This window comes from Cyrtonyx montezumae, unplaced genomic scaffold (genome assembly GCF_038088225.1).
Source record: "Cyrtonyx montezumae isolate F1298 unplaced genomic scaffold, pur_monq_1.0 scaffold_4, whole genome shotgun sequence".
Lineage (NCBI taxonomy): Eukaryota > Metazoa > Chordata > Aves > Galliformes > Odontophoridae > Cyrtonyx > Cyrtonyx montezumae.
The window spans coordinates 26,391,502-26,404,598 of NW_027072045.1; the positions used below are offsets into that span (position 1 = coordinate 26,391,502).

Here is a 13,097-nt window from a genome sequence, read left to right on the forward strand (position 1 = left end):
CCTGAGGAGCTGATAGTGGGGCCAGTTTTGTTCGAAACACCTTCATCAGTAGCGTGGATTAAGGAGCAGAACACAGCCTCAGGAATCTTCAGACAATACCAACTTGAGATAGCGTTTCTTACTTGAATATTGGGGCTGCCATTCAAAAGGTCCTCAGTAAGCAGAAAGAAGAGCCTGAAAAACCTTACGAATTTCAGTAATAACCCTGTGATCCTGTATCTGGAATGAACAACAATGTATAACTGCAGAAGGGGATGTATTTGCATAATAACTTTGCATAAAAAGATCTAACGTTAGGTAGCAGTGTACTCTGTGAAGTGTACAGTGTAGACTAACCACATTACCAACAGCACGGTCAAGAGGTCACAGGAAGCGATGGCCCTGTACTTGGCCTTTCTGAGGCTACATCGTGCATACACTGCCTTATACTGACTGAGCTCTCAGTACTGCAGAGAAGCAGAGACAGAAAGCTGGAACATATCATGCACGGGGCAGAGCAAACAAAGGCTTCTTCAGCCTCAAGGAGAGTCAAAGGAAAGGTCTAGTCTGCATTCTTCTGACTAAAGGGGAAAATATACTTCATATCTAAAGGATCTTTACCTCAGGGATGCACAGTTAAGAAAGATGGAACAGAAACTGCATCTAGAAAACTTCTATTAGATTAAGGGGAAAAGTTCTTTATGCTAAATGCCAGAATATTGCAATGTTGCCCAGAGAGGCTGAAAAATATGGAATCTCCAATGTCAGGAATATTCAACCTTGAGAGGACACGAGTCTGAGCAAGTTGAGCTAATAGTTTGCTATGAAGGGGCTGGACTGAATATCTACCACAGTTCCCTTTCAACCCTACTTTGAGTTGCTAAGAACAAACAGATACGCAATGAGATTAAGATTGGACTGCTGGATAGGAAGGAAGCCTGGGTAATTAACACGGACTGTTTCCACGAGGGCTATGAGGGAGAATAAAGAGCTTTCCACTACAGTACAGAACGAACCTGTTTAAAAATGAAATCTAGCAGGTGGCAAAGGAATATGCTGGTATTATCAATGTTACGAGCTGATCGGAGACAGAAGCAGAAGGAGAGATGACAGAAAGGGTTTTGACAATGAAGGCAGGTGGCTTTTCGCAGAGGCAAAAATGGATCTGTGGCAAGAGGTTGTGGTTAAAGGAACAATGAGATAATGTAAAAGAAACAGGAAGGAGGCTGCAAAAGAAGCAGAAGCATAACATTCAGATTTAAAACAAAGCCAACATGCACACAAGCATGTATATGCAACTACCCTCTTTCCTACTTTGATGTTGACATAGAGCTTTGGTTTATCCATTTCCTTTTGTATCTTTGGTCTAAGCGTGAGCGATGGTAAATTGTTTACTGAAGACAATTACATGTTGTTTAGCTACAACATTATCATCATAACATTGCAGAGGAAAGCAAGCAGTACTGCATTCATTATTTTGGTCATTAGCTTTTCACTGTATTGGTTTAAATGTTTAAAGTGCTTTGTTAACCTGAAAAATAGCGAAGACTATACTTCTCATCTAACCTCCTCTTTAGCTGCATACTCTGTTTGGCTCTTGTTTGTTTCACAATTAGAAAGCGAATTCTGACTAATTTCTAGCAGTATATAAAAAACAGATTATACCTCAATATTTTACCATGTTTATTTAAAACCACTACTATTTACATTAATAATGCATGCTACAGAAAAAAAAATATCTTGCAAGTAACTTGGATATCTAAATATTTTTCCTACTGATTAATTGTGATAATTTACTTTCCCACCCTCCAGCCTGATCCTGCTGAATAAATACTTGCTAGCATATGACCTTGGGAAACACTGAAACTCTTAACAAATCAACCTATCTCCAAGACCATTGGCATGGGTATCATACTCTAGATAAATATCATATGAATGAAGACACAGTACCATGCATGAAATCCACTCAGTTAAATTCTTTTGAGATAAAGAAGGTGACAGATGCAGGATTTTTGCCTTCAGAACGTTCTGTAAGTTGTGAGAGTTTGATTTGTATATATTTTAGAAGCTCTGGCATTCAGGAGGAATGAGCAATACCAGCTGATTCTGCATTACATGATATAATTTAACCTGACACATCTCAACACTTCATCACATATCTGAGGGACCATGTTTCTACTGGAGGGGAACAACTGCCTGAGGCTACTACTTAGTATACATGCAGTTCTGGCAGGACAGTCAGTGTATCCTGCAAGTACTGCAATATCTTAGATAACATTTAAACTACTCCAGCTAGTAAGATGCTGTTGCTAATTTTAACAGTCAAACCTTTTCCGTTTCATCCACTACGTAGTACCTGTTCATCAAAACAAATACGATCAACCACATGCAAGTATGTACACACATCTAAATTATTCTTGCTTTAGAAATTAATTTGTCTTAAAGCACATTTTTATGTAAATAGCTCTAGTCAGAGTTAGCTTCAAGACAGGACCCAAAGGAATATTCACTTTTCTATGTAGATGAACGGGCAAAAATAACATCAGGATGCCTCTGCTGGGACAAAATTTATTTTGAGAAAAAATCCTTCCAGCTTTAGGTACTTTTTGATTAAATAACTATGTTTAAAGAAAAGGCTTTTTTTCTTGTTTTATAATGCTAATGCTGAGTGTGTGTGGACTTTCAAAAGTATCCCAGAATGCTTACTGAAATGGTAAGCTATGAATACGCTGATGTGAGCAATGGGGGGAGAGAGAGGATTTTTTTATATATCACAAAGCTGAACTGCACATGGCATTCAGTTTGTTCAGATCCTTTCATATTGTAAGTATTATTACTACATTAATAAAATATTAATGATAATAAATACATAATGCTGCATTTTGTGGCAGTGACTGGGTGGTGAACCAGGGAGAATAGGAATGGAAAGCTTTTTCTTCTAGTCATGTGGTCTCTTCAACCCCCATTAGGTACAGAACTTGCATCCTGCCCTCTCTTTAGGTCCCCTCTTCTGCTTTTCCAGTCAAAGAGAAGAGCAGAGACAGCAGATGAATTAAGGCTCGGGACTGTGGTTATTATTAGATGTGGAAATTCACTAGATTTGGCAGCTGCACTTGGGATCTTAACCAAGAACACTACTGAGAGAAAATGTTAGGCTAGATTGCAACCTCTAAGTACTACAGGTAGAAGAACTGGATGATTTTGCTAAACTTATTTTTCCAAGTAATATTCATTTCCCATGTTTTGCAGTTTTTACAATTTTTCTAATAGTAACTTTGATATTGGTGTCATTTTTCAAAATGAGTATCAAGTGCCAAGAGTAAATGAAACATTTTCTGAAAAGCTGAGAGCTGCACTTAAAACAAAAATTCTTCATACAGTGCACTTCAAGTCTCAGCAGATCTACAAAACAGGTAGGGGTAAAACTGCAGAAACTATTGCTTACTATTGCTTATCACAAAACAAAACGAGACTGTGATAGAGATTTAACCAGGCAGTATGAATCCTGAATCCACTGCCTGGACCCCAGCCCTTAGGACGTGCTGGGTAACAGCCCAGACAGAAGCCAGGTAACAGTGATGGTCTTTCTCTCTCAGTGCATTCATAAAAATCATCTTGGCCATGGTGTCAATCTCTGCCTTGTACATGCAAAACTTATCTGAACACTCAGTAGTACTTTCCCTATCAGCAAAGCTTGATTTTAAACACTCCTAGCAGTACCGAGGATTTTTGTTTTTACTTTTTTAGCCAAGTAAAAGATAAATTGAATTATTTTCAGTAGTATACAATTAAAACTATTGCAGCAGATAAGGCAATTTCTGGCTATTCATCTTTACAAAAGACACAATGAAAGGACAGTATAGCGCAACTGACAGTGCAGATTAACTGACCTATGTGATTCAATACATCTTCCTCTCCAAATGTAAAGCTTAACTTCTTTTCAAGCATAGATTTTTCTATCAGTGAATATTCATGCTATTTTTCTTAAATGGATTTGAACAAAAAGGCATCATAAAGGACACAAGGAAGAAATAATACTAATCACACGCACACAAAGATGCTGATGTAAGCCAGCATTCCTGTTCTTTCACCCTTGCCTTTCTTTTACAGGTCACTCTGTTTACTTCTCAAGAGAAAAAGGTGTATTTTAGACTCTGGATCTAAGCCTATTGGCAATACATCCCATTTCTGTAAAATACAGCTTTGAAAAACTGTAACTTTAAGTCATATGACAGCTTTGAATCAACCACTGAATGAGTTTTAATAAGCCTTTCTTCAGGCAACTCTGAGTCAAACAAGCTTGCTGTCCCTAATGCAGCTGTATAAGTGCTTTAACGTTCCTTTTTCCATTGAATTGCATTTCTAATGTCACATCTTTGTAAGAAAATTCTTCTTTGTTCGGGGTAAACCAACTGACTTATAGGCCAAGATTTTAACAAAAGCATCGTACTGACTCTTCCCAGATAGATACCGCATCCCAAATCCAGAAATCAGCCTCCCCTCAAAAATCTGCCCCCTTCAGATGTCAGTTTCAGTCTGTTCTTTCATTTAGACACCATTTGTCAATATAATGAAACAATGTCACGTATTCTGAAGTCTAAGCAGTACATTAATTTGTTTATGTAGATTCTTTCCAGGAACACTCTGTCCTTCCATGTTTGCTAAAAGCTTCATCCCTGAGCTATTTTCAGTGTAATGAAAGAGAACTCATTCACTGCAGAGACAGAAGCTATTCCTTTAAAATGGTATATTCCCACACAGCTAAAAAACTGGAAGCTCGCAACCAGAACAAATGACTCCTGATTTCAGACTAGCAATCATATGTTCTGGGTTGAGTTTTGATGTTAATGTCCCACATACAGCTACAGCATTTCAGATATCCCAGACCTAAGAACACAAAAGGGCTTATGTGAAACTAAATGAACATTACAGAATTTCAGCAAGTGATCAGCCATCATTACATCACACACTCCACTGTAAGACAGTAAGAGACTGCACACGAAGAGAATTCAAAATGAGATACATAAAAAAAAAACAAATGCCAATTATAGTGGTCTAACAGGGCCAATATGAACAACTATGAACAAAAGAATGTCTTATAACTCAACCACTCCCAGGAAATAGAATCCTTGGAAAAGCCGAAGCAAGGAACTGCTGCATTCCTTCCACCAGTGCTGTTGATCAACATTCTCTAATCTCCAAAACCTAAAAGACACTCATTACATTAAAAATGAATGCATGTGGAGGAAAACAGAAATCCACTGAGGTACCATGTGACATCAGCATTGAAAGTCACTATCTACCTGAGTAAATTCTGATGTAATAAACACAATATGTCATTAGCTTTTACGTCTTCTACGCCCAGGAACTTGAAATTACTGCCTAGAGTGCTCAATCCCTATGAAAAGCTGCAGCTTGCTGTGGCCTCAGCAGTCCTTAATCCTTGATTTTCAAGGAAGCAAGAAACTCAGCTGTGTTCCTCAGCCACCTTTCACAAAAGCTAGAGGGACAGATCCACAACAGTTCACCTATTCTTTGGCTACAAAGAAGTCTTCATTTTACAAGACTCTGTCTGGCACCATTAAAAAAGAAACGAGTACGAGAAGTGATTTCAAAACATCCAAGGGCACACTCAAATACAGAGTTCTAAAGGTACAAAAGTACATAGGTCTCTCAGAAAGTAATGACTCCTATTTCTTTCCATGTAAACTACAACAAACACAAAGAGCACAATGAACACTTTGATAGAGCAAGTTCTCAGCTGTTTTTCAACACATTAGCTGTCCATTTTCACCACTTACAAACAAGAACCTACATGCTGTGTTCTTGAAAATCTGCACCTGCAGAGGAAGTGACCCAATGTCTCTGCTGACCCACTGGCCCCACTGTGCTCACATCCAATGGTTGGTCTCCATAAATGTTCAGCAATCATCAATGAATATCAGTGGATATAACACACCTTTATTTGTACGCACATCCACACCAATTCTGTCCGACTGCCCCGCTGCTGCCATCTGTCACATGGCAACAACATGCAATGGAATACTGGCAGGAAGATTCAACATCTACTGCCACACCATCCGCATTTCTTATGATATAACTATACACACAATATAGTAAGGTCATCTTACTTTCTCTTACTAACGGTCCTTGAAAATTAATAGGAATCTTGATAGGATATTCTTACCACCCAGAACATACAACTTAAGCATCAAGCGTATGCGGTAAAGGAGAGTTTTATACATACTTGCTTATCTTAGAATATAGTCTAAACATCTATGCAGGAAAATGATTCATGTACTTAATAAAATTAGGAAAAGAACCATCAAAATCCATGTTACAATACCACAGAGTTCCCTACTGCACACTGAAATAAAGACTAAGATTTCCCTTCTCCCCAGATTTCATTTTTCCTTGAGTTTTTCTATCAGTCTTTCCACAGGTCCCAGTGGATTCCCTGGTAGTCAGCAACACTGAATAGATGCTGTTTTTTAACTCAGCACTGTCAGTTAATCTGTTCAACAGAGGTACAAGCACAAAACTAAAAGCGTGAACTGGCCTTTTTAACCTCAATTAATCTAAAGCTAATAATTTAAAGAATTAATGAATGAGAGAGATTACTTCAACTGTAAAACTTGACCTTATTGGAAAATATTTTCTTTTACAAAGTTCTCAATACAGATTTTATGCTCTTAAAAAGAATACAAGAATTACAGGATTCAACATACAATTCTTAAAGTCTCTCTCATATGAAGGAGAATTTGAAAAGGAGGAACATAGTAAAATGTTACAACTGTCTTCCCCTGAATAGGCCTAGGCAAGATCTCAGTTTTATTAGCTGATTCACCCCTATGCAATCCTGTTCATTCACATTTCTGAAGAGCCCATCCAAGAGATTAAGGTTTTTCTTCATATCTTGTATGAAATAACTTATTTTATTAGAAATGAAGTGTCTTGCAAGTTCTAAGACCTTACATATCAACAACTATTTTATCAATGACAAGGTGGAAAAAAAAAACCAAAACAACCAGACATACAAGAAAACAAACCAGTACTGACCTCTTATACAACTCATCTGATGAAATTTACTGATCATGTATTCAGTGCACAGCAAAAAAAGCTCCTGAAATTAAGATTACAGATGTGTAGGAGTTGGAAGGGACCTCTGGAGATCATCTTGTCCAAACCTCCGCTAAAGCAGGTTCCCTAGAGTGGGTTACAGAGAAAAGAATCCAGGTGGGTTTTAAATGTCTCCAGAGAAAAGAGTCTCCACAGCCACAGGCTCCCTGAGCAGCCTGATCTGGTGCTCTGCCACCCTCACAGTGAAGAATTTCCTCCACATGTTCATAATGCAACACGGGAAGTTCAGTTTGTGTCCACTGCCCTTTGTCCTGTCACTGGGCACCACTGAGAAGAGCCTGGCCCCATCCTCCCATTACCCACCCTTTAGATATTTATAAGCATTCCTAGGACCTCCTCTGCGTCTTCTCTCATCCAAGACTATTTCACATGTTATTATTATTAATAATAATATATTTTATTACTTTATATATCATAATAAATAATTTCTTGATAAATCATTAATGATATATCTGTTATAAAAATATCATTATAATTAATAATTTATTTCTTAATGAAATATATTTTATTGTATATTAATAATATTTATTAATTATATGAAATGCATTATCCAGCTTTGAAAGCTATCTACTGTGGAGCTTTTTGCTTCTCAAAACTACACATAGCAGCATGATACAGTTCTAATAAAAAGAATGGCAGGTAATGTTATATAAAACGTGCATGACTGAATGTATACTGCCACACATGCTTTATTCAGTATGCTTTATGCACAACGAAAATATAGTACATACCTGACAACATGGTATGGTACAAGTAGAAGAATAACAGATGAGACAGAACTACAGCTCAGAATCAAGATGATTTGGCTTCTTTTTTCCTTTCATTGAGAAGGACAGAGTTCAAAACTTACAACTCCCTCTGATGTTTCAGTACTACTAGCTAGGGTTGTAAAGCTAATTACATTAGCTTAGCCACACAACTTTGTAAAGACACCACCTCTGGACATTAAATAAATCACTACTTCCTATCAATAACAATATGATAAAGGGTTTCAACATTTATAAAGATTGAAAAGAATTTTTTTGGATAATTACCTTGCAAAGTCAGTCATCTCCATCATAATCACACACAACCTCTTGGCCAAAACAACTATGTCATTGCTGGTATCATCCCATATTTCAATCTCTGCATCAAGCTTACTCTTGACTTTTTTGAAGTCAGCCACTTGCTCAGCTACCTTTTCAGCCTCTGGCAGTTGAGTCATCTTGGACTGAAACATAAAAAAAAAAATCATTGAATACCTTAGAAGGGACCTTAAAGATCATCTAGTTCCAGGCCCCTTGTTGTAGGGAGCGCTGCAAACAAACTAATGTTACTTGCTTAGTGCCTGTCTATGTCATAGAGGTGTGTATTTGTGTGTGTGTGTGTGTGTGTGTATTTGTTTTCTTTTGTTTCTTAAAAAAAAAAAAAAGGATATTATACATAACTTAAATATAGAGCAGCCTGAGCTAACTGTTCAGCCTGAGTACTTTGCAAATTTCAGAGTCAGTATGCCATTACTGGATTAAGCCAAATAAGTTTGGTTGCCATAATGGGAACAGCACTGTCCGTGAAACCATTGCTATTAAAGCAGTAAGAGAAACAAGAGGAAATTCTTCCAAACAGCCTTTATGATGTAGGACTGACATTTTATATCAAATGAAGGAACCTAGACTATGGAATCAGAACATTCAGGCTACGCCGTATGCATGTATTCTTTCTATATTTAAGCATTATGCCTTTTTTTTTTTTTTTAAGTGTTACTATAAGCGTAATATCTCAAGACTGACATAACAGCTGAAAACGCAGCATGGTGAGAAGAGAAATACTTCTCTTAGTACTCTTACTTAGGAGCAAGATTATCAGTTTTCTCCAACTATGGGACACAGACTTCTTCATCAGAAACAGGTAAGGAGCTAGACAAAAACAAACCAGGCATAGCCAAAACCAGCACAGACAAGGCAAAAAGGTATCTGATGCATGAGCACCTGACAGGAAAAATTTAGAGCTTTAACTGCCCCTACAATTGAGGACAAACTAATTTAATATTACCAACCTGATAAATTGTGTAAATTCACTCTAAGAGCAGAAATGCAACGAAACCACAGTTAGCAATGAAACCAGTCATTGCTTAGGATTGTGTCCCTGCTGATTTGTTGTTTGGGTTTTTTTGTTTGTTTGTTTGTTTGTTTTTTAAGTACTATGCATTTTATTTCCATCTGGAAAATCATGTACATGAACTAATTTTAAGTAAGTCTAATTTCGTATTTCGGGAGAAATTAAACAAAAGCACAGATGTGTTTCAGCTCCCAGTAAAATATGATGTATAGTTACGTGGAGGAAATGATTTTAAATTGGAGCATTAATTTAGCTAGAACCAAAAATTCCTCTTGCCAATCTTCTAACCAGCGCCAGCCAGATCAAATTTAGTGCAAAACAGAGTCCATGCATGGGGACTTTCAGGAAGTTCATATCCTTCCTTGGCTCTGCAAACACCGAATCAGAAGCTAAAATTCCTAAGCAGCTGTTACATACAGGAGGCAGTTCCTGTAGGGCTGCCTCTCTAGAACAGAGCTTGCCTGCTCCTCAATCAGTTGTAACTGAACAGCAGGAATTGTCTTAAGGGATTCTCTTTGGTATCTCTTCCTCAATACTTATAAGTTGCAATTGGCAATTTGAAACAAAGCTCAGACTTATCATTTGACTCAGTATTTTATAACCATGAAGGAAATAATTCTTAGAAGTCATAGTGAAAGACAAAACTGAAATCTCCCTAGAAAAGGTAAAGTAGTCTTGCATCAAGCCTTTGCTTACAATCCTGATGATTCTTAAACAATATTAGAGTTCGTGCACTTAGTGCAATATATCACAGCAAAGTTGTCATATCTACAGGAGGAAAATATTCAAATCACAGGATACAGAATACAGGATGTGAAAGCCTGACGACCACACCAAGATTAAGAAAAGATAGTTCTATTAACTCAAAATAACTTACGTATTTAACGACCTCATATGTTTTAACATTTGTAAGAGTGTTTTGTGCATTGAATTTTTGGTTTAATAAATAAAAGACTGGAAAGACAGAGAAAAGTATGTTATGAGAACAGCTGTGAAAACATTAAGTGCAAAACCCACAGTAAATTCTTACTTTAAGATTTGCATCTGGAACTCAAATAGAATAGTCAGTTTTCAAAAGCTTATCCTGGGTTTTCTTTTATTTTTGCAGCTAGTAATGGTCGTCTGGGTCAGCGAGAGTAACTGACCACAGGGAACCAACCTGTCACACAACACTTTCTCCCATGTGCCCTCTCCTGACTCCGACTGCTATGTTCTATACATGTGTGATCTTGGCTACCAGAAGGTCCATCAGAACAGCCTAGTGGACATCAATTATACATCGGCTAATACCACGATGACTGGAGGCTTTCTGTTCTTAATGCTTTTCTATATAAATGTATTCATTTTTCCTCTTCCTCCCAATATAACCTTATCTCAGCACAATCTCAATTGCCTGAAGTTTTACTACAATTTAAGAAGCATTTATCATTGGAGTATGATTATACAAATGACTGAATGCATGCCTACAGAAAAGCAAATAAAACACAACACAGAAATACTGGTGTTCTGTGCAGATTCCATATGTCCCATCAGGCTGGGGACCAAAATCCTTTGTCCCATTCATCATGATATCACTACTGTGTTTTATATCCATCACTTTCTCATGGAGTGGTCCACCTCATGTATTATGTAAAGCAACTATTAAGTCACTGCAATTATGTTGCAAATATTTTGTGGTATATTCTTGTTTATAAAACATCATCTTCCAAACTTAAATTTGGAAGTTACAGCAGTGACTGAATTACCAGTTATAATTTGTATAACAGGTAATCAGCTTTATATGTAATGCATATGGTTTTCAAGCCATGCCATTTAAGAGGTTTCATTTATGCTTGAATTGCTGTGTCACAAGGTTAATTTTCCCATTTATATGAATTACTGGAAATTATAGGCCTCCCAAAGTATGTTGTAATTGCAATCACTAAATTATGAAGTGTAACTGAGTAATTAAAGGAATACTTCTCCTGTTTTGTTAAAAAAAAAAGAGTAGAAAAAGAAGATCTAAAGCAAGCCATCTAAGATCAAAACACATTTACATCACAGTTATAAGAACCTGCTAAGAAAGATACAAAACAGACAACAATAAAGACTTGGGTGACAGTCAAAAGAGTTGAAGTAGCTGTTTTCACACTGTTTTGAATTGAAGAACACGTGCCTTGATATACAAACAAGAAAGATGACATCTTAATGAGGGAAATCTGACATAAAGTGCCCTATTATATGTCAATAACTACTTTCAGCTGGAATGAGACTTTATCCAAACAAAGGCTCAAAGGAAACCACAGTTCTGACCTCACAATTCTGACAATTTTTCTTTCATTTCCCTTATAGTACTTTATAAGCAAAGGGTCATAGAATCACAGAATGACACGGGATGTAAGACCAACACAATCCAAGCCTTGAACACCTCCACGGATGGGGCATTCACAGCCTCTCTGGACAGCCTGTGCCAATGTCTCGCCACTCACTACGTACAGAATCTTCTAACATCTCATCTAAATTATCCTGCTTTTAGCTTAAAACCATTCCCACTCGTCCTGTCACTATCTGCCCATGTAAAAAGTTGATCCCCCTCCTGTTTATAAGCTCCCTCTAGGCTCCCTTCAAGTACTGGAATGCTAGTAACAAAATAAAACAAATGTATGCACAGTCTAAATGCAGATATGACTTCACCTTGAAATAGGCAACAGGTACATATCAAGTGAAGATCTAAATTAACTACATGATATTACAGGAGTGCTGGATTATTCTGTCCACTAGGAAAAGCAACTTTTTCATCATGTCTATGACACAAAGGTTTTTTTTACTACAGTACAGGAAAACTTAAAACTAGGAGAGAGAAGGGCTGTTTTTTCTTACCTTTTTCCTTGTAAAGGAAAAAAAAAATGCAGTATGTATTTTTTTTCTTTAATTTCCTGTAACTCCTGAGAAAGCTGTTTATCTCCAGTAGCTGAGAGTCTTCAACACTGGGATTATTTATATTGTCTTGTCTGCTGCTTGACACTACAGAATAAGATTAGGGATTCTTTTTATTTCAAACCCTTTTAAAGTCCCAGTCAGTATGCTGTTACAGATTGAGACAATTTAGTGATCAGAACAAATTGTCCACATAATGACTAAAACAGAGGACACATAAGAAGCAACTACTTAGTGAAGACTTTGGCTCTTGTCCCACTGCTGCGTCATTTGCCAGTGAATTCTAACCCCGATTGGCCTTTGTCCCTGACTACCCACTCCACAAACCTGACTTCTACATAGACTTAATTTATTTTCCTGAAGTCTTAAACTGACATGCTTTTTCTTTTCCTGATCTAAAACAAATGACTGGCCAGATCCACAACACTAGAATACTTATCTCTAACAAAGAGGTGGGGTGAGGGGAGAGAGGAGAAACAACAGAATGAAGCACAATACCTCCAAACAAATGTTTACATCATCAAAAATTTCCTCTGAGACAGAAATGAGCTGGATATCTCTTCCAAAAGGAAGAGTAACTGTAACTAGACAAGAGGAAAACTGTTTTTATACAATTTTGAAGAAATAGTGTCAGAAGTGATATTAATAAATTGTGTACACCGCATTTTAGATCACATCCTATTCACTACTGAGTGAATAATCATTCAAATTTGGACAAAGAGGTGAAACGGCAAATACTGGGTATTAACAATCCATGGCAAAGTGAATATAAAGAATGTTCCCTAGAGATTAAATGTATGGGTGTGATACTGGAAGAAGGTGCATTTCTTTAGGTTTACTACCTGCTGTCACCAATTGTGTTTTCCCAGTAATAAGGACTGTAACATGCTTCCTGCAGTCCAGCCTTCTCTAATAAACTTCAGTGCCTTGTTTTCACTGCCATGTCAGCTCCTGTATATTTTTAC

General features: G+C 37.1%; 1 protein-coding gene across 1 annotated transcript in view; it reads right to left on the reverse strand.

Annotated features, from left to right (window-relative positions):
- Positions 1 to 13,097, reverse strand: part of CTNNA3 (catenin alpha 3) — a 367,000-nt gene that overhangs the window by 21,957 nt on the left and 331,946 nt on the right. Inside the window, 1 exon segment of the mRNA XM_065746949.1 lies at positions 8,154 to 8,329. Coding sequence (XP_065603021.1) covers positions 8,154 to 8,329 — 176 coding nt within the window.